At 39.7% G+C, this 22,028-nt stretch overlaps 1 protein-coding gene across 6 annotated transcripts in view; it reads left to right on the top strand.

Annotated features, from left to right (window-relative positions):
• The window catches only part of STXBP5 (syntaxin binding protein 5), a 156,286-nt gene that overhangs the window by 26,729 nt on the left and 107,529 nt on the right, over positions 1-22,028 (top strand). For all 6 annotated transcript variants that reach the window (XM_070417861.1, XM_070417863.1, XM_070417864.1 and 3 more), the window contains exons 4-6: positions 2,354-2,454; positions 13,683-13,817; positions 17,047-17,110. In XM_070417861.1, the coding sequence (XP_070273962.1) occupies positions 2,354-2,454; positions 13,683-13,817; positions 17,047-17,110 (300 nt within the window). The remainder of the gene's footprint in view (positions 1-2,353; positions 2,455-13,682; positions 13,818-17,046; positions 17,111-22,028) is intronic.

The following is a 22,028-nucleotide window of genomic DNA, read 5'->3' on the forward strand; positions in this document are numbered from 1 at the left end:
AGCCAGCAGGTGGTTATCTCCCGAGGGGTCCCAGACTGTGAGAGGGCACAGGCCAGGCTGGGGGACCCCACCCCCCACCCCGAGTGCACAAATTTTTGTGCACCGGGCCTCTAGTCTATAATAAAAGCATAATATGCTAATTAGACCGGATGTCCTTCCAGACAACCTTCGGATGAAGCTGGGTCTGCAAGGGAAGCCTGGATCCTGGGTGCCAGAGGGAAGCTGGTGCCGGCAGCCGGGGTGGGGGGGAGGGGGCGGGGAAAGGAAGGCCTACTCTTGCATGGATTTCGTGCATTGGACCTCTAGTTTTGAAATAATTAGACTGGTTTTGATTCAAAATAGAGAGGCTCTGTGCACCTCCCTGCTTCCCCCATAGTAACGTTTTATATAACAGTAGTATAATATGAAGCCAAAAAGTGACATAAGAACAGTACTATTGAGATTACAGAAGACCTTTAGATTTCCATGCACTTGGGGTGTGTGTGTGTGTGTGTGTGTGTGTGTGTGTGTGTGTGTGTGGTTTCCTGCAGTTTTAACACACAAATAGACTCATGTAATGACCACTATTGACAAGATACAGATCATTTCCACCACTGTAAAGGAATGTCCTCAGGTTCCTCCTTTATAATCACACTCCCTCCCCTCCTGCTCTCAGTCCCTGATTCCTGACAACTTCTCACCTATTTTCCACCTTTACACTTGTGTTAAGATTATTTGATTATTTTTAAAGCAGTACCTGAGCCAATCTAAATAACATTGCAAATTGATTACCTATACACATAAATTTTAGAAATCTTAAGTAGTTTATGCTATCATTATTCATATTAAAAGATTCTTTTCTCATCAATAGGATTTATCACAGTTCTGTGATATGACTATTTTGTTTTAGTTTATATGCTTAAATGCTATCTTTAAGTACTTAAAATGACATTGTTTTAAAAAATGCTTAGTAAAACATGAATATTTAATGAGTATGGCTATGGAAATCTGACAATTGGGAGTAGCTATTTGCTTTCAGTTTGGAAAAATTATAGATAAAGGAGCCACAATAGGAGGAGGTCAGCTGTTATTGCCATTTTGACTCTACATCTTCCCTTCTTCCTTGAGATTTTAAGATGGGACTAACATCTTGAGAAAGAAGATGACATAGTCTTAAACTACAGTGGAAATAAGAATGAAGAATACAAATATTTGATACTTTGCATCCTTTGAGTTTTTCTGCTTCATAGTGATTTAGATAAGGGAATGCTTTTTGGTGAAAGTGAGAGTATGTGGACTTTACGTATTTCTGCTTTCCAATAGTCATTGTAGCACTAGGAGTTACACAACTGAGTAGCCCTCTTAAATTCCAAATGTGTAAAAGGATTTGGAGAGATCACTTAATGTAAAGTTTGTCTTCAGAGCTATTTTAATTTTCTTAGATAAATGAGAAACTCTTCTTATTTTAAGAAGAAGATTTTAAGATTTCTCATAATAATCTGAAGGATTGGAATTACAAATCTTTTTTGAAATTAATATAAATTCTTCATGTTGCATCTTTTGCCTTATTCTCTCAATGTAGAAGAGTATCTTACTCTTTTGAGAAAAAACATATGTCTTAATTAATCAGTCTTAGTCTAGAGACTTAAGTCTATTCACACATCAGAATCACTTCTGGAAATTTTTAAGAAAACTACACCTGCATAGGTACTTGTTCTGAAAATTCTGATTTGTCAGATCTGGGATGAGACTGAGTGCCCTGCATGATCTTCATATAATGCCATCAAATTTTTTCTCCATACTTAATAGTATTTAATAGTACCAGATGTTTCAACTTTCTAAATTAGTTTGTTTTTTTTCAACCCTTTTGACATTGAAATTACAGTGTGCTGAATGCAATCTTTATTTTCCTTATTCTAGTAGTAGAATTATGATCTAGGCATAGCACATTTATAGGATTTGTCTTAAGCCAAATAAAACTGGAAGGTTACCTCATATCATATTTTGCTCTTTTAGTTAAGGAGATATGTATAGTAGTGACCAAGTAACTTATATATAGTCTGGCCTCTAATTTTACATAGCTAGTAATGAACCATAATATCCAAGTAGATCCTATTATACTTTTAGTTTAAGATAATAAGTTATACTTTATTGAAGAAGTTGAAACTTCTTTTACACATATTGTGTGCATAAGTACACAACACACAGTTTTGCATCTGCTGTTTAAAATTTGGGTGAGGCAAATGTTTGTCAGAACTAAATCTATTTGCAGAAAGTTTAGAAATTTGGGAAGGATATTTTTTGGCAGCTCCTTAGTACCTTTAATATTTGTAAATTGTGTTCTATATAAAATATATTACACTTTATTTTTAAGGGAGCTCTTGTGAGTGCCTTGGCTGATGATACCTTACATTTATGGAATTTACGTCAAAAGAGACCTGCCATACTCCATTCACTTAAATTTTGTAGAGAAAGGTAAGAATCTCTGTTTTCCTTTATATAGGATATTTGCTATTTTCTTTGAATTTTATTCTTTGATTTTATTTTTCTGTGATGGACTTTACGCACAATCTAAAAAATAATTAAAAACTTCAGAGGATATCCAGTGAAAACAAGTTTTTTTTCCCCTTTTCAGACCCATCTTCCTCTCCAGAGGCAACCACACACATTTTTTTTGGGTCCTTTTAGAAATACTGGCAGTCTGTTTATATAAGCTGAGATCTCTGTGCAGCTTCTGTTTTTGCATAAGAGGGAAGACATTGTATATTCTTCCTGTAACTTTATCTGATAGATTGTTTCATATTGTCACCTTTAAATCTCCCTTAGTCATTTCCTAACTGCATGATACTCTATTGTATGGAAGTACCATAAATTATTCAGTCAATCTTTGTTATTAGTGGATTTATATCATTTTCTGTCTGCTATTCATTTTGCTATGCTGTAATATTGTTACATGTAAGTATTTATCCACATATATGAATATATCTATGAGATACGTGTAGAGTGGAACAACTTGATCACAGAAATCTCTCATATGACTTGTGTGTTTGTGCTTTGACTAGGATGTAGCTTATTATGCCAATTGCCAGATTTATCTCTTTTTTTTTTTTTAGGTTTATCTCTTATTAGGGATTTATTTGTTATACAATTTAAACTATAAGAAATAATTTGCCAGTAGTAGTAGCTACATCATCTCAATCCTCTGCAACCTTGGAGGCATGGCCTTTACTGCCCCATCCCCTGTTATAGATTGAATTGTGTCCCCCAAAAGATGTATTGAATTCTGAACCTCCAGTACTTGTGAATGGAATCTTACTTGGAAATAGGGTCTTTGTGGGTATAAGCAAGTTAATATGAAGTTATTAAGGTGGGCCTTATCTATTATGAGTGGTGGCCTTATAAGAGGAGGAGAAGAGAGACAGACACACAGGGAGAACACTGCAGCATGACAGGGATAGGATTGAAGTGATGCATCTACAAGCCAAGGCAATACCAGAAGCTAGGAGAGAAGCATGGAACACATTCTCTCTCAGCCTTCAAAGCAAGCATGGCCTGCTGACATCTTGATTTCTGGTGGCTAGTCTCTGGAACTCAAAGAGAACAAATTTCTATTGTTTTAAGCCACTTAATTTGTGGTAATTTGATATAGCATCCCTAGGAAACTAATATGATCTCCTTCCTTTTTGCTTGATATTGGGGAACCTTGTTATTATGCACTTTGGGTTTATATCTGTAAAGGAGAAGTTGTTTGTTTATGTCGAAATTTAGAGTTTGGCAAGCAAATTCTTTCTGGTAATTGCCTTATTAGATCATGTTTCATTTGGCTACTACTTTATTTTTCCCTTTAAAGGAAGTTTATTTGGGAGGAAGTCATGGGTTTATAAGCAACTACAACTATCTGCTAGTTTTTTTTCCGTTACCTTGAGTTAGAATGTTAAATTTTTGTATAACAGTTTTTAAATAACAATATATGAAGCATTTGAAGGCTGAAGACGTTATTATTATTTTTTTAAATATATTTTATTGATTTTTTACAGAGAGGAAGGGAGAGGGATAGAGAGTTAGGAACATTGATGAGAGAGAAACATCAATCATCTGCCTCCTGCACACTCCCTACTGGGGATGTGCCCGCAACCAAGGTACATGCCCTTGACCAGAATCGAACCTGGGACCTTTCAGTCCACAGGCCGATGCTCTATGCACTGAGCCAAACCGGTTAGAGCTGAAGACTTTATTATATACTAGAGGCCCGGTACACGAAATTCGTGCACTGGGGATGGGTGGGGGGTCCCTTAGCCCAGCATGTGCCCTCTTGCAGTCCGGGACCCCTCCCTTGTTACTGCCCAGCTGCTTGCTGCTTCCTACCACTTGGCTTGCTGCTTCTTAGTGCTGCCACAAAGGCCTCGGGTCTGCTGGGTGCCATGCCTGCCAGTTTGTGTCTCTGATACCCCCAGCAGCCCCAGCACCAAGGTGGCGGGCCTTGGAGCTGCTGGGTACAGGCCCCCCGTTGCGTGTTTGTGTCTTCTATCAGGCCCCCAGCAGCCCCAGCAGCCCCAGCACCACCTAAATAACTTAAGGGAAACTTTATTTAGTCTTCTTTTAAAAGCAATCTAGTTTAAAAATGAGTTGCAGTTAAGACAGAACAAAGAACATGGTACCTAAGAGTGAGATAGACTGACAGAGGAGAGGCTGGGCATTGGTCAGGGGCTTACATGCCAACTGTTCTCCACCTGGGAAATGATGTAAAATCGGTTTCTTTAGTTTTCTGCTTAATCGTCTTCTCCAGCACTGAGGTCAGAGGAGCTGCCTTCCAGCCCATAGGCTGCTTCTCAGAGTCGAAAATTTCGCCATAGGCCTCTGCCTAGGACACGACCTCTGCACCCCCAGGGTGCATAAACACGCAGGGCTTGAATCAGGATCTGCTGATATCGGGGCCGGGAGGCCTCGCGGCTCCGCTGATGTCGGGGCCAGGAGGCCTCTCAGCTCCGCTGATATCGGGGCCGGGAGGCTTCTCGGCTCCGCTGATCCCTGGGCAGTGAGGCCTCTCTGCTCTGCAGCTTCAGGGCTGTTTGGCTTCACTCTACCGCTTGGAGCCTGAGTATGCAGATTAACCGCCATCTTTTAGCTTCTACTTGAAACATTGTATCTTTTGGAGCTGTTGCTTCAGGAGCTCAGAGCCCCGCAGCTGCAGGTGGGAACCTTGGTTTTCTCAATCGCTGGGGCAACCAAGCATCCTGTTCTCAGCTGCCTGGCTGCCGGCCGCCATCTTGGCTGACAGTTAATTTGCATATACTCACTGATTAGCCAGTGAAAAGGGTAGCGGTCGTACGCTAATTACCATGTTTCTCTTTTATTAGTGTAGATGTGGGCTTTCTCATTTAAATCTCACTACTATTCTCTAATAATTATATCTCTTAATTATGTAATTCCTTATTGATTATAAAGCACTTTCACATAAATTATTTATTCTCAGAGGGCCAGAAAAATTTCTTTGTGCAATTTCAGAGATTATAATTTTTTCACCATAAATATGTTAGACACCTTAACATCTGAGTCTATATTGAAATTAATATACTCATTTTAAAGATAAATATTTTTCCTTTATTCTAACCCTGATTTACAGTTCATTTATAGTACTCTGATTCACAGTTCTTTTTATTTGATAATAGATATAACTATTTTATTATATAATAAAATGAGCATGCAAGCACCGTGTACTTATGATTAGGAAAATACAGTATTACATGGAATACATTAGTAATCAAAATTATATCCTAATTAATGAAGCATTAATGTCCAAAGTCCTCTTAAGAACAAAACTGTTTGGCAAGTGGAGCACTTCATTCAGATACTTACACAGCAGTGGGAGAGTTGGTGCCTACTAGTATAAGGCACTTCAGGAACTGACTGCTTCCCTGGCATCAGATTTTCTAAGTAGCATAAATAAGTTAATGTAGGAACAGAAACTAATTTATTCCATTATACTCTCATTATAATACTACCTAAATATTGTACTTTGCATATGTATGAAGCTTATAATTTGCACAGTGCACATGAATAGAGCATAGCTGTAAAAGAATATTTGGCTAGATACCAACCCTTAGAAAATGTATACAGGTCTTCCCAAGATTTTGAATTAATTCACTGCACATACTTCTGTGCAAGAAAAAAATTAATCATAATATTGAAACAAATCAAAGACCTAGAATTACAGTTTTTGTGCTAATTGAGTCACATCAGCAAAATATTTTTCCTTGAAAGCAGCGTAATGAAAAGTGTACAAGCATTAGACATGAGAGCAATTTGGTGGGATGAGATTCAAGTCTGGAGCACAGGAATGGAATGGTTTCCAGGCCTGGTAGGAAGGTAGATAGAGGGATCTATTTCTCTGGACCTAATTCTAATCTACAAAGATAATTTGTTGGTGATATGGAAATGATGAGTCACCTTGGGAATTCTAGGTGTAGAGAACCATGCACCGAGACAAAATTTAGGAACAAAAAAAATCTGTGTTTGAGGAAAGATAATTGTGATTTGATGACCTTGATTCTGTAAAAGGAAAGATGGTTAGGAAATGTTTAATAACTTCCTAGAAAAAAATTATATATAACAACTAAGCAATTCTGGCAAGGAAATTGGGAGAGACATTGAAAAAGATTAGTCTGGTTGCACAAGGGCCTTAAAATGTACTCGGGTATGAAAGGGTTATATGGAAGGAGGGGTTATATAACCAAAGAGGAATATAAGAGCAATTTAGCTCTGCCTATCAACAGAAGCTAAGTCTTGTGAAAAACACTAAAGACAAAGTAATGCATGGAAACACTTTGTTTTGGGTAGGAAAACTAGGTAGGTTAATTTTAAATAGAGGTAGGGCATACAGGGGTGGACAGAAGTAAGTTTAGAATTGTAATACAAATAAATCATATAATAATTAATGATAATACAAGAATAAACTGTTGCATGTACACACAACTGTAAGCCTACTTTTGCCCACTCCTGTATTTTGTTCCTGTAAGTATTAATGCAATGCTGGCTCAGGCAAATTATGTCTTAGACTGCTGAAAGGACTATAAAATCATTGGTTGGCTTAGGAGGAATATAGAATGGAAGCAGTGCTTCACATTTGGAAATGAAAAAAAATTTAGAAGGTAAATTAAGTTCAGTTCACCAAATATGAGATAACTTCTGTGTACCAGGGATTATGATAGGGGTTGAGATAACAAAGATGAATAAAATGCTTGAATAATTTATGTTAAAGCAAAGACCCAGACATATAGTAACTATAAACAATATGGATGGATGGCATTTTAGAAATTTATGTTAAAAACACATGATAGAATAATTAACCCCATCTTTTTCAACTTTTTATTTTTTAATATCCTTGCTTCTTTAAAAAGAAGACAATAGTCATCAGGAAAATGCAAACTACTAGATACACTAACATCCATCAGAATGGCAAAAATGTTGGCTTGAATGTGACACCACTGTAACTTTTCATAACCTACTAGTGGAAGTTTTAAGCATTACAATCACTTTGGAAAAATTTTTGGTAGCGTTTACATATATCATTATAACTCAACACATCTATTCCTAACTATGTATGTGTGGTAGGCAGAATTGTAAAATGGGTCCCAAAATTTCTGCTTCTGGTTATTCAAACAAACACTAGTCTAAAGACATTTTGTAGATTAATTGAGGTCTGTATTAGTTGACTTTAAGATTAGGAGATTGTCCTTAGTGGGCCTGACTTAATCAATTAAAAGGTCCTGCTCTCTTCATGACAAAGATTCAGAGCATGAGAGGGATTTATAGCAAGGGAAATTCAGTCTTACAATCTCAAGAAACTGAATTTGATTAGAAGCCTGGATAAGTTTGAGAGCTGTTCTTCCCCAGATCTTCAAGGCTGGTTAATAACCTGGATTTCAGCCTTTTATGACCCTGAGTAGAAAACCCAGTCATGCAGTGCTTGAACTTCTGACCTACAGAAACTGAGATTGAAAAGGGGGTGTTGTCCTAAGCTTTTAAGTTAGTGGTAATTGGTTACTCAGCAGTAAAAATCTAATACAGATTTTGGTACCCAGAAGTGGGATGCTGCTGTATGGAATACCTGAATGTGGAAATCTCTGCAACCAGGTCATGGCTGGAGGTTGGAAGAATTTTTGAGGAGTATTACAGAAAAGCCTAAATTGCCCTAAATTTGAACAAGTGTTTGTAGGACACTTGACATGGAGATTGCTGCCAGTGAGAGCTCAAAGGGAGAAAGGAACATGTTTTTGGAAACTGGAGGAATTGGTTCCTTGTTATGTAGTGGCAGAAAGTTTATCAGAAGCATTTCCTGCGCAATATGTAAGTGATTAACATATTGAGATTTCCAAGGAGAGGGTTGAAGGTACAATCTGAATTTTTTTTTTTTTACTTTATAATAAAACTAGAGGCCCGGTGCACGAAATTCATGCATGGGGCGGGGGGAGGGGTGGTTGTCCTCAGCCCGGCCTGCACCTTTTCCAATCTGGGACCCCTTGGGGGATATCCGTCTGTTGGTTTAGGCCCGATCCCACAATCCAGGACTACTAGCTCCTAGCTGCTCGCCTGCCTGCCAGCCTGATTGCTCCCTAACCGCTCCCCTGCCGGCCTGATCACCCCAAACTGCCCTCCCCTGCCGGCGTGGTTGCCCCCAACTGCCCTACCCTGCTGGCCTGGTCGCTCCCAACTGCCCACCCCTTCAGGCCTGGTCGCCCCCAACTGCCCTCCCCTGCCAGCCTGGTTGCTTCCAACTGCCCTCCCCTGCAGGCCTGATTGCCCCTAACTGCCCTCCCCTTCAGGCCTGGTCGCCCACAAGTGCCCTCCCCTGCTGGCCTGTTTGCCCCCAACTGCCCTCCCCTGCCGGCCTGATCGCCCACAAATGCCCTCCCCTTCCAGCCATCTTGTGGTGGCCATCTTGTGATGGCCATCTTGTGGTGGCGTCACATGTGACTCCACCTATGTTTTTATTATATAGGAATATAGGATACTAAAAGAGAAAAAATTGAGGGAAGAATTATTAAAGGATCCAAGACTTTTGATAATTTAGGAAATTATCACCCTGATATATCTAGCTAAAAGATTGCTTCGGAAAATGTGGCATAGAGAAAAACATGAGGGTGTGGCTGTACAGTGTTTTACTAAAAATCTAAAGACCAAAAGGTCAGAGTGTTTAGTCACACAAAAGGACTCTTTTAAGAGGTTATGTGTGTGCCTCCACAGATCCTCTCAACCAAACCAGAGAGCCTCTAGGAAGCTTAAGAATCTCAACCTTCAGGTCTCTCAATAGGAGCCAACATACATAAGAGATTATCTCAGAAAGATTTGTGGGTGTGATTTTTGTCTAATAGAGTAGAACCCAGTGAAATTTAAGACTCACAAGTTTCTTCAGAAAATTTTATAGCAGAAACATTGCTAGCTAGGGTTGAAAGAGCCAGAGAGAGAACAAAATGAAAGGAGGCTGCTGCCAGGCGCAGGCTGATAAAAGTCCTCAGCTACAAACAAATGCCGCCTTTTATGAAAAAGGAAGGATGATTAAGAGTGTGGAGCTGAGAGCCACACAGGACTATTCCCAGGTCTTGAAACCTAATTAAGAAAAATCCAACATTTCCCAATTTGATTTCAAAACCGTTATGGACCAGTGACTTCTTTTTACGTTCCACTTTTCACCATTTTGAACAGGAATTTCCCTTCTCTGTCCGTTATGAGCCTCTACCCCTGTAATCACCAGGAAACCAACTATCTGTTTCCTGTTACAACAGATAAGTTTGCATTTTCTATTGCATATAAATAATATGTAAATGGAATCATACAACACATCCTTGTTTTTCTGGCTTTTTTTAATCATCCTAAGAATTTGGAAATTCATCAATGTTGTTGCATGTATCAGTAGTGTTTTGTTGTTGTTGTTGTTTTGTTTTTTTACCTGTGAATAGTATTCTAAGTACATAACACAGTTTGTTCACCCATTTGCTTGTTGATGGACATGGACATTTGGGATTGTTTCCAGTTTTTGGCTATTACAAAGCTGCCATAAATATTTTTATAAGTCTTGTTATAGGCATATGCTTTCCTTTCTTTAAGTAAAGACATAGGAATGGAGCGGGCTGATCATATTGTGGATGTATGTTTAATTTTTTAAGAAACTTCCAGTGACTATCTACACTAATAAAAGAGAAACATGGTAATTAGCATACGACCGCTACCCTTTTCATTGGCTAATCAGTGAGTATATGCAAATTAACTGTCAGCCAAGATGGCGGCCGGCAGCCAGGCACTGAAGCGAGCATGAGGCTTGCTTGCTGCGGACTCCAACGTTCCCCGCCTCACTTGCCGGCCTCTCAACTGCAAGTCTAAGCAACTATGTACTATGTTGCAAATAAGAAGATAAACAAAACCCCAGAAACCGGCAGACTGAAACCCAGCCGGACCGAAACATTGTATCTGTGTTTTCAGCAGCGAGGCCTCAGAGTTAAAGCTGGCCCAGAATAAAAAAAAAAAAAAAAAGAAGAAAACAAGGAGTGGTTGGGAGCTTTAGTCACTCGCCACCCGGAAAACAGCCCTCAGCCCCTCACCCAGACTGGCCAGGCACCCCAGTGGGGACCCCACCCTGATCCAGGACACCCTTCAGAGCAAACCAGCCGGCCCCCACCCATGCACCAGGCCTCTATTCTATATAGTAAAAGGGTAATATGCCTCCCGGCACTGGGATCAGTGTGACAGGGGGCAGCGCCCAAAACCCCTGATTGCCCTGCGGCTCTGTGTGTGACAGGGGGCGGGGCCACAACCTCCCTATCCGCCCTGCTCTGTTTGTGACAGGGAAAGGCGCCCCAACCCCCTGATCAGCCCTGCTCTGTGCCTGATAGGGGGGAGCTACCCAATCCCCTGATTGCCCTGGGGCTCTGTGCTTGACAGGGTGCGGCGCCCCAACCCACCCCCCCCCCCCCCACGGGCCCTGCTCTGTGCCTGATAGGGGGGAGCTCCCCAAACCCCTGATCGGCCCTGCTCTGTGTGTGACAGGGTGCGGCGCCCCAACCTCCCCCCCCCCCCCCCCGCCCCCATGGGCCCTGCTCTGTGTGTGACAGGGTAGACCCATAACCTCTCCATCGGCCCTGCCCCGAGTGTGACAGCGGTGGCGCCCCATCCCCCTGATCGGCCCTGCTCTGTGGGTGATAGAGGGTGGCGCCCCAACCCCCCTCCACGGGCCTTGCTCTGTGTGTGACAAGGTAGAGCCGTAAACTCCCCATTGGCCCTGCCCTGAGTGTGACAGGGTGCAGCGCCCCAACCCCCTGATTGGCCCTGCTCTGTGAGTGACAGGGGGCAGTGCCCCAACCCCCTGATTGGCCCTGCTCTGTGCATCACGGGGTGGCGCCGCAACCTCCCCATTGACCCTGCCTTAAGTGTGATAGGGGGCGGTGCCCCAACCCCCCAATCAGCCCTACCCTGAGCGTGACTGAGGGTGGCATCGCAACCTCCGATCCGCCCTGCTCTGTGCATGACGGGGCGGCACCCCAACTCCCCAGTCAGCCCTGCTCTGAGCCCGACCAGGGGCTGCACCTAGGGATTGGGCCTGCCCTCTGCCGCGCAGGAGCAGGCCTAAGCCAGCAGGTCGTTATCTCCCGAGGGGTCCCAGACTGCGAGAGGGCACAGGCCGGGCTGAGGGACCCCCCCCAGAGTGCACAAATTTTTGTGCACTGGGCCTCTAGTAGTTAATAATACTGTATTGCATATATGAAAGTTGCTAAGAGAATAAATCTTCAAAGTACTCATCCCAAGAAAATATCTAACTGCATGTTTGGTGATGATGTTAGCTAGACTTATTGTGGTGATCATTTCACAGTATACACATACATAGAATCATTATGTTGTACATTTAAAACTAATATAATGTTATATGGAAATTATATCAATTAAAAAATAAACTGTCTGAATTTATATCTCAAAAATATTCAGTGTTTATGAGATGCTAGCCCCATATTCAGTAATATATAAAATATGGATTATGTACCTTTCTAAAATCTAGAAAGTTCTGAATTCTGAGACCTAAATAGTTCTAAAGTTTTCAGAATGGCACTGTGAACTTTCTACTTTGTGAGGTAATAAGGTACTATAAAATTATTTTTTGAGTCAGCATTTCTGTGCTCTGTTAAATATACATAAATCCTTTAGAAAAATGGCTTTATCTTATAAAACATCCAATAGAAAATAGTTAACCTTAAGTATTTATTTAAATGAGCATTACCTATAGAAAATAGTGAGATCATGAGTTGCACGTACATTTATTTGATAAATGTTTTCACCTAGAAAATTCTCAGGAATGAAATTGTGTGTTAATGGGAACAGCAAAGCTTCTGTATGCTATATCTTGCCTAATACCTAGTCTGAGTATTAACAGCTTAGCAGTCATTATTATCAGTGTGTTATTCTAAGTGCTATTTCATCGAAATTTAAATAGTCTATTTTGAGAGACACAATTAGAATCTGAAAAGATAAGGATTATATGTTTTCATAACATACTACCTTTTTTAAAAAGTACTACTCAAAAGACAAGATAGTTTCCATTCTTTGCCTTGAAATCAAATGAGCTGATATAGAATATGTTTGAAATTGTTGGGATAATGATAAAATTTAATACATGCATGTAAATTATTATAATTTGTCAATGAAGTCCTTTCATATAATCAGGACATAGGGGTGATTGTTCAGTTATATTCTAATAGCATTGTCTCAGCCTGAGTACAGAGGATCTCTGCCCTTCCAGGGGCTTACAAATTAGTGAAGAGAGTAGACCCTCTCTTACAAGGCAAGCCTGATAGACAAGTGGAAATACTGGGATATCAATTTGAGTGAAGGTGGTATTTGAACTGAAGAAAAACATGGGAAGACCATTTTGCATGGATCCTGAGAGATACTAGTGTTTAATAACTCCTGAGGAATATAGTAGTACCTGGGGGTGATGTGGGTATTCTACTCATAGTTTGTTGCTTAAAGGTTAAATCTGGATGTGCCTAAAGTAACACAGTTAGTGGATGACGTGAAACAAATTTGAAACATATAGTTGGCACTATGTATCCATAGGCTCTGTATCCACAGGTTTTACATCTGCAGATTCAACCAACTGCAGATCTAAAATATTTGGGAAAGAAAAAGGCCTACAGTGGTTGTTGCATCAGTACTGAACATGTACAGACTTTTTTTCGTGTTATTCTCTAAACAATACAGTATAATAGCCATTTACATAGCATTGCATTGTTAAGTATTATAAGTAATCTAGAGATGATTTGAAATATACAAGATAATTTGTGTAGGTTATACACAAATGTGCCATTTTATATAAGGTCAACCATGGATTTTGGTATCCTCAGGGAATTGGTTGCAGGATCCCTCAAGGATACTGAGGGATAACTGCTCTAACTTCAAACTTGTCTTCTTTCTATCATGCCATGCTGTCTATTTACTGTAAGGCCTTTGAATAAGCGTAAGTTTGATTAGCATAATTAAATATGAATCATAATGAGTAGATAAATTTGATGGCTTATAATATAATTAAATATTAATCACAGTGGTTGTATATCATTTTTTGCTTTTCGTAAGTTACATATATCATGATTAACTCTTTAATACAATTAATAAAATATACCAGGCATCTTTAAAAATTTTTTTAAATATATGTTCTCTTGCAGGGTTACATTTTGCCATTTGCCTTTCCAGAGTAAATGGCTCTATGTGGGCACTGAACGAGGTAACATACATATTGTCAATGTGGAGTCCTTCACACTCTCAGGCTACGTCATTATGTGGAATAAAGCCATTGAACTGTGAGTTTGAGCAAATCTTATATATCTAAAAGTATCAGTACCATAGCTGATATTTTATAATAGCTAGTCATTACGTTCATATTGAATTAAATATCTGTCAGACATTCTTGATATTAAATATAGATTAGTCTTTTGTAAGTATTATCCTGTTGGTACTTTGTACATTTAAATACTTTATATATAGGGGTGGGCAAAAGTAGGGTTATAGTTGTGAGTATATGAAACAAAATATTATTTCCTTTTATTATTATTTATCAGTTATTGTATTATTTTTCATACAAACAATTGTAGATATATATACACGCTTATTATATATGCATGTGTTCACATATGTATAAACTGTAGCACAAGTTTAATAAAAAATTATTCTTATTAGGTGAAAACAGTATTCTTTTTATCCTTTTTTTTCATCACCATTTATCTCCGCTGCCCTCTTGCATCTCTACCCACCCCCACAATCATGTCCACGTCCATGTCCATGAGTGCTCTATTTTTTTTAATCTTGTAATTCTTTTTATTTTATATGCTTGTCATGCCTCACTAAATTGATTTTATGACTCACTAATGTGTTGCCACAGATGTTTGTAAAACACTGATCTAAACTACTACTTGATATCTATACTAATAAAAGCCTAGGTGGTCCTCGAGCCCTCGTGCGTGACGTTGTCACAAGATGGCCGCCACAAAGATGGCTGCACGCACAGCGAGGCGGGGCCCAGTGGCTGCTCCGTGTGGTGAGGCCTGGGAGTCCCATGGCTCCGCGCTGCACGGAGGAGGCCGGTCCCCGGCATCTCCGCTGCCTTGTGCAGAGGAGGTGGGTCCCAGTGGAGGAGGCAGGTCGAGGCAGGAGAGGGCAGTTGTGGGCGATTAGAGCCATAGGGGAGGGCAGTTGGGGGCAATCAGGCCAGCAGGGGAGGGCAGTTGGGGGCGATTAGAGCAGCAGGGGAGGGCAGTTGGGGGCAATCAGGCCAGCAGGGGAGGGCAGTTGTGGGCAATCAGGCTGGCAGGAGAGGACAGTTGGGGGCGATTAGAGCAGCAGGGGAGGGCAGTTGGGGGCGATCAGGCCGGCAGGAGAGGACAGTTGGGGGTGATTGGGCTGGCAGGGGAGGACAGTTGTGGGTGATCGGGCTGGCAGGGGAGGGTAGTTGGGGGAAATCAGGCTGGCAGGGGAGCAGTTAGGCATCAATCAGGCCAGTAGGGGAGCGGTTAGGGTGCAATCAGGCTGGCAAGCAGAAGCGGTTAGGGCAGGGGTGGGCAAACTTTTTGACTCGAGGGCCACAATGGGTTCTTAAACTGGACCGGAGGGCCGGAACAAAAGCATGGATGGAGTGTTTGTGTGAACTAATATAAATTCAAAGTAAACATCATTACATAAAAGGGTACGGTCTTTCTTTTTTTTTTAGTTTTATTCATTTCAAACGGGCCGGATCTGGCCCACGGGCTGTAGTTTGCCCACGGCTGGGTTAGGGGCAATCAGGCAGGCAGGCCGGCGAGTGGTTAGGAGCCAGCAGTCCTGGATTGTGAGAGGGATATCCCAGATTGGAGAGGGTACACGCTGGGCTCAGGGACAACCCCCATCCTGTACACAAATTTCGTGCACCGGGCCTCTAGTATTTAAATAATTAGCAAATGTAGTCTAAATGTTTGCCATGTAACATTGCAAAATTAATTTGACAGTTTTCCTTAATTTTGATATAGTGATGATTGTTTTCATTTTACAATAACAACAACAAAAACTGGATGAGCTAAAAGGCCTTAAGGATTTTAACTTTTAGTTCTAACTTTTCACTCTTGTCTTAGAATCTTATCTTTGCATCTTATCTCTGTTTTTTTTTTCTTACCTAATGTAGACATAAAAATTTACAAAAATCAGCAAGATTAATTTTCATTTTGTTTTGTTTTGTTTTTCTTTTTAAACAAATAGATCTAAATTTTTACACTCTACAACTTTATATCACTTTGACATGGTGATAAATTTGTGGCATCTCTCTTAACTAGTGTGTGTAGCTGTAATAGTGTATCAAGCCTGGTTTTCCTTCTTGTGGCAGGAACATTATTATCATACTAGAGGCCCGTTGCACAAAATTTGTGCATGGGGTCCCTAGGCCTGGCCAGCAATCAGGGCCGATCAGATTCCCCGCCTCTCCACCTCAGCACTTCCTCCTTTCCTCGCTGCCTGCACACCACTGCGCAGTTCTCTGCCTCCCCGCCTCCCCGCCTCGTACTTCCCTCGCCACTCGCGTATCCCCACCACACAGTTCACTCTGCCTCCTTGCCTCCCTCCTCCTCCTTCCCTCACCACTCGTGCCACCACTGCACGGTCCTCCCTGTCTCTCCACCTCCTCCTTTCCTTGCTCCTTCAGCGCCCCACCAACCGCTGCTGTTCACCCTCCATGTCCCGCGCCGCCCCCTGGTGGTCAGTGTATGTCATAGCGAGCAATTGAACTCCTGGTCTTATGGTCGAACTCCCGAGGGTACACTTTGCATATTAGCCTTTATATATATAGATACCAGTCCCTTGATACAAGGTGTGGGTTTTCATGGTCTGTTGTTTGAGTTGACCACAGCATCTGGTGGGTAGTTCTGGTGTAGGTGTCTGTGTGGTTTCACAAATGGCTCTCATGAAGTGGACTGGTCTTTCAACCCTGGAGTTTATGAATAGAGAAGTGCTTATTCATGCAGTATAGGCCTCAGTTCAGCTACATTTTTATCTGCATGACTTATTTTTTCTGAGCAAGTATAGGTGGCATTACTTTTGTTGATTTCTTTTTTAAGATAACATAATTTTTCCTACTTTTTGTCTAACTATGGAACTGGATAAGATGCCCTAATTGGAGGCTAGATTTAAGTAAAATAAGATTGCATTATTTTAGATGCTGCTTTATTTAAAAATATTAACTCTGAGAATTCTACCATGAGAATAGATTTTCTGTGCTATAATACTAAATTGATGATTCTTTTCTATACACAAAGTACTTACGTTTATCCAAATTAATTAATTGTAAATTTTGCTTACTTATATCAACTTAACAGTCACTATGTTTTTTCTGACTTCTATTTCGATTCATATTAAGAGCTAAATATCTGTTATTGATCACTTACTGAAACATTTATATCTTTTATAAATATATCTTTATTTTTCATTCATTGTTCTTATTGTGATGAATATATAATTGTATTGAAAATTTTAGCTGACACAAAAAAATCTTATTAACTTTTTCTTTTTTAGGTCATCTAAGTCTCATCCAGGACCTATTGTCCATATAAGTGATAATCCAATGGATGAAGGAAAGGTAGAATTTTTTCTAAAACATATATTTATTAACCTAAATGTATGAATTTTGGTATTTTTTTAATATGCAAACTATTCAAGACACACCTTGCAAAATTGAGGTTACTAACAAACGTTATATCCCTTGTTTGTACATTATGAACAACAAGTGAAAGAATTGGAATAATTTACAATTTTAAAGAACAACAACAAAAGAACCCTAAAACAAGTTAAGTTTAATAGAAGCAATTAAAGGTTATTAACTTATTTTTGGCTCATTTAAAATATTTTCCCAGATTTTCTCATAATCCTCACAAAAACTGTTTTCTTTTGGTTTGAATTCTTTTTAGCACTTTAGTTATACAGTTTTTGTAGCAGTTACTATAAAATAACATGTTAGAGTTGTTTCTATATCTTATCTTCCCTAAATTTTTCTTTATAAATAGATTGTCTGTGGTTGATCTCTCCCCCTTCCCCACACCCTCCTCTACCTTCCCTCTGAGGTTTGATGGTCTGATCAATGATTCTCTGTCTCTGGTTCTCTTTTTGTTCATCAGTTTATGTTGTTCATTATATTCCACAAATGAGTAAGATCATGTGATATTTATATTTCTCCAACTGATTTATTTCGCTTAGCATAATGCTCTCCAGTTCCATCCATGCTGTTGGAAATGGTAGGAGTTCCTTTTTATAGCAGCATAGTATTCCATTGTGTAGATGCACCACAGTTGTTTAATCTACTCTTCTGCTGATGGGCACTTAGGCTGTTTCCAAATCTTAGCTATTGTAAATTGTGCTGCTATGATCATAGGGGTGCATATATCCTTTCTGATTGGTGTTTCTAGTTTCTTGGGATATATTCCTAGAAGTGGGATCACTGGGTCAAATGGGAGTTCCATTTTTAGTTTTTTGAGGAAACTCCATACTGTTCTCCACAGTGGCTGCACCAGTCTGCATTCCCACCAGCAGTGCACGAGGGTTCCTTTTTCTCCACACCCTCACCAGCACTTGTTTGATTTGTTGATGATAGCCATTCTGACAGGTGTGAGATGGTACCTCGTAGTTTTGATTTGCATCTCTTGTATGATTCGTGACTTTGAGCATGTTTTCATATGTTTCTTGGTCTTCTTTAGAAAAGTATCCGTTGCCTATTTTTTGATTGGGTTGTTTATCTTCCTTTTGTTAAGTTGTACATATTCCCTGTAATTTTGGGAGATTAAACCCTTATTGGAGATAACATTGGTAAATATGTTCTCCCATGCATTGGGCTTTCTTGTTGTTTTATTGATGGTTTCTTTTGCTGTGCAGAAGCTTTTTATTTTGATGTAGTCCCATTTGTTTATTTTCTCTTTAGTTTCCATTGCCCTAGGACAGTGATGGCGAACCCATGACATGCGTGTCAGAGGTGACACGCGAACTCATTTTTTTGGTTGATTTTTCTTTGTTAAATGGCATTTAAATATATAAAATAAATATCAAAAATATAAGTCTTTGTTTTACTATGGTTGCAAATATCAAAAAATTTCTATATGTGTCACGGCACCAGAGTTAAGTTTAGGGTTTTTCAAAATGCTGACACACTGAGCTCAAAAGGTTCGCCATCACTGCCCTAGGAGCTGTACTGGTGAAGATATTGCTTCGGCATATGTCTGAGATTTTGCTGCCTGTGGATTCCTCTAAGATTTTTATGGTTTCCCGTCTTATGTTTAAGTCCTTTATACATTTTGAGTTTATTTTTGTGTATGGTGTAAGTTGGTGGTCTAGTTTCATTTTTTTGCACGTATCTGTCCAATTTTCCCAACACCATTTATTGAAGAGACTGTCGTGATTCCATTGTATGCTCTTCCCTCTGTCAAATATTAATTGAGCATAGTGGTTTGGGTCGATTCCATTAGTCTATATGTCTGTACTTGTGCCAGTACCAGGCAGTTTTGAGAACAGTGTCTTTGTAATACAGCTTGATATCTGGTATATGAGATACCTCCTACTTTGTTCTTCTTTCTCAGGATTGCTGTAGCTATTCGGGGCCTTTTTTTATTCCAGATGAATTTTTGGAGAGTTCGTTCTAGGTCTGTGAAATATGCCATTGGTATTTTAATGCGGAGTGCATTGAATCTATAGATTGCTTTGGGGTGAGGGCACAAGTGAGGGGTGGGTGGGCAATGGGGGATAAGGACTCATATGTAATACCTTAATCAATAAAGAAAAAAAAAAATTTCAATTGACTATACTTTCCAAATGAAAAAAAATTGTGAGAAGAAAAAAAATAGCTTAGAATTTATTTAAGTTTTTATACTCAGAAACCAGTTTTATGCAAGCAATATCTAGCTATTGTTAATTTATTTTTGTTAAATATATTTAAAGATAATAAAAATTCCTTTTCCATGAATTTCTACTTCCTAATCCAACCAATCTTTCAGGTAGTTCTATTTAAAGATAGAATGTCTGTATATAAATTTATGATGTTAACCTATGTAAAATACCAGGAAATTTGTCACTATCAGAAATCAGTGAAATGAAATTTAGAAATTTTGTGAAGAACTTTTCCCAGGTTTTTCCTTTCCTCAATTAGTGGGAGTGGTCAAGCCTATAGGTTGTTTAACACTGTTCTCTTATTTGTCACTGGGAAAACAAAGGGTAGCTGTACTATTTGGAGTTAGCTTATATTTATATATAAAATTGTATGTTTTGAGAGAAACTACATGAAGCACGTTACAGTAACCTGTATCTTCACTTTTTTTACTTTGGTACAGATACTTGTTTGAAAGGCAAGCCTTTGGGTGAGAGGCAGGGCGGGAGAATTGAAAACTTTCCTTCCTTCTACTTTGAATTGGTCACTAAATCCTTCTTTTGCAGTGTCTCTTTTTTATTACATATCATTAGGGCCAAGGTAGTTAAAGGCATTCTAACTCATTCTTGAATCATTTCGTGATCAATCTTCCTAGAGTGCCATTTTAATCTTACTACTCTCCTGATCAAAAGCTTTCAGTGGTTGTACAGAATCTAACAAAAAGAGTTTCTTTAACGGTAGCTTTGGGCTTCATTATCTTTCAGAACATCTTTACCGGAATGCTATACTGAAGCAAATAATTGTTTCTCATTTGTGAGTGCTCTTTGCTGCCTCCATGCTTTGTTTATGTGAGTCCCTCTGTTTGGAATTCTTTTAGGTAGGTCTATTTAATGATATTCTCTCTCCAATGAATTACTACCCTCATTTAAAAAACATTTTTTTTTATTATCGATGATTTTTAGAGAGAGAGGAAGGGAGAGGGAGAGACAGAAACATCAACAAGAGAGAGATATCATCAGTTGGCTGCCTCCTGCACATACCCCTCTAAGGATCAAGCCTGCAACTGAGGCATGTGCCCTGACTAGGAATCCAACAGGCTACCTCTCCGTTCGTGGATCAATGCTCAACCACTGAGCAACACTGGCTGGTTCCTACCCTCATTTTAAGACTAAGATTAGGTAATTTTTTTCATGATATTTTCTCAGATAATACTGAAAGAAAATGCTTTCTCCCACTTCTAAATTTGCTAGCACCTTATTTGTGTAAGCTTTACAGTATTTACCACATATTGCCTTGGATTATAAATGTGTGTATATGTGAACTCGAAAAAACTTCGTGAACACAGAGATAATATTTATGCGGATTTATATTTCACATATGCTCAAAATATAGTGTAAATAGTAACTGCTCAATATAATCTTAATTCATTGCGAAAATAAATTATGTATAACTGTGTATATCATCCTCACTTTTTGAAACTTGCATTATATTAATTCTCCTTAATTCCTGGAGCTAATCTCATTCAACATTTTTGAAATATTAAGATACTAGAATAGATTATATTGACTGCCATTTATTGAATTTTACTTTGTGTCAGGCACTATGCTGACACATTATATACACTGTTTCATTTGATCCTCCCAGCAAATTTAAGTGAGATATCTTCCTTGTTTTACAGATGATCAGGCAGAAATTTTAAGGTATTATGTGGTCAAAAGATACAAAGTTAGATATTGGTGGAGCTGGGATTTTGAACACTGATTTCTCTGATTTCAACTCCAGAGTCCTCTCCATTGTACTGTATTTTCTCTGTAAGATATAGATCAGTTATTGATGTAGAGAGCTGTATGCATAGTCAGTATATGCACTGATGCTTTTTATGAGAGAACTAGAGGCCCGGTGCATGAATTAGTGCACCAGTGGGGTCCCTTGGCCTGGCTTGTGGGATCAGGCCAAAAACTGCTCTCCGACATCCCCCGAAGAGTCCCTGATTGCGAGAGGGCGAGGCCAGGCCGAGGGACCCCACCAGTGCCGATTGGGGCTGGGTAGAGATGCGGGAGGTTGGCCAGCTGGGGAGGGACCACGGGAGTGCTCCAGGGCGTGTCCAGCCTGTCTCGCTCAGTCCTGATCAGCCAGACCCCAGCATCGAGCTAACCTACCGGTCGGAGTGTCTGCCCCCTGGTGGTCAGTGCATGTCATAGCAACTGGTCGACCGGTCTACTGTCTGCCCCGTGGTGGTCAGTGCACATCATAGTGAGCGGTTGAGCGGCCTTAGCATATCATTAGCTTATTACGCTTTGATTGGTTGAATGGCTGACCGGTCAACCGGACACTTAGCCTGTTAGGCTTTTATTATATAGAATAATTAAAAGGAAACTAGTCAACACTACATAAATTTCTTAACATCTCTGAGTTATAAAATATTTTAGTAGGAATAAGCATTGAAAGAATCTTCTAAGCAAGTTTAACATGTTAAGCGCCCAGCCTTATTGTCTTCCGGACAGAAAGTATAGTGTCAGACTAACGTGTTAAGTACTATACTTTTAAGTTAGCCCCTCTATTTTTTAATATTTAGGAAATGATGGGGATTAAAGTCTAACCGGTTGGCACAGATTTCTTAGTTTCTTAGGATGTTAGATCTGACTCGAAG

Source organism: Myotis yumanensis, unplaced genomic scaffold, assembly GCF_028538775.1.
Source record: "Myotis yumanensis isolate MYYU_CA2020_CCGP unplaced genomic scaffold, mMyoYum1.0.hap1 SCAF_6, whole genome shotgun sequence".
In the NCBI taxonomy this organism is placed as follows: Eukaryota; Metazoa; Chordata; class Mammalia; order Chiroptera; family Vespertilionidae; genus Myotis; species Myotis yumanensis.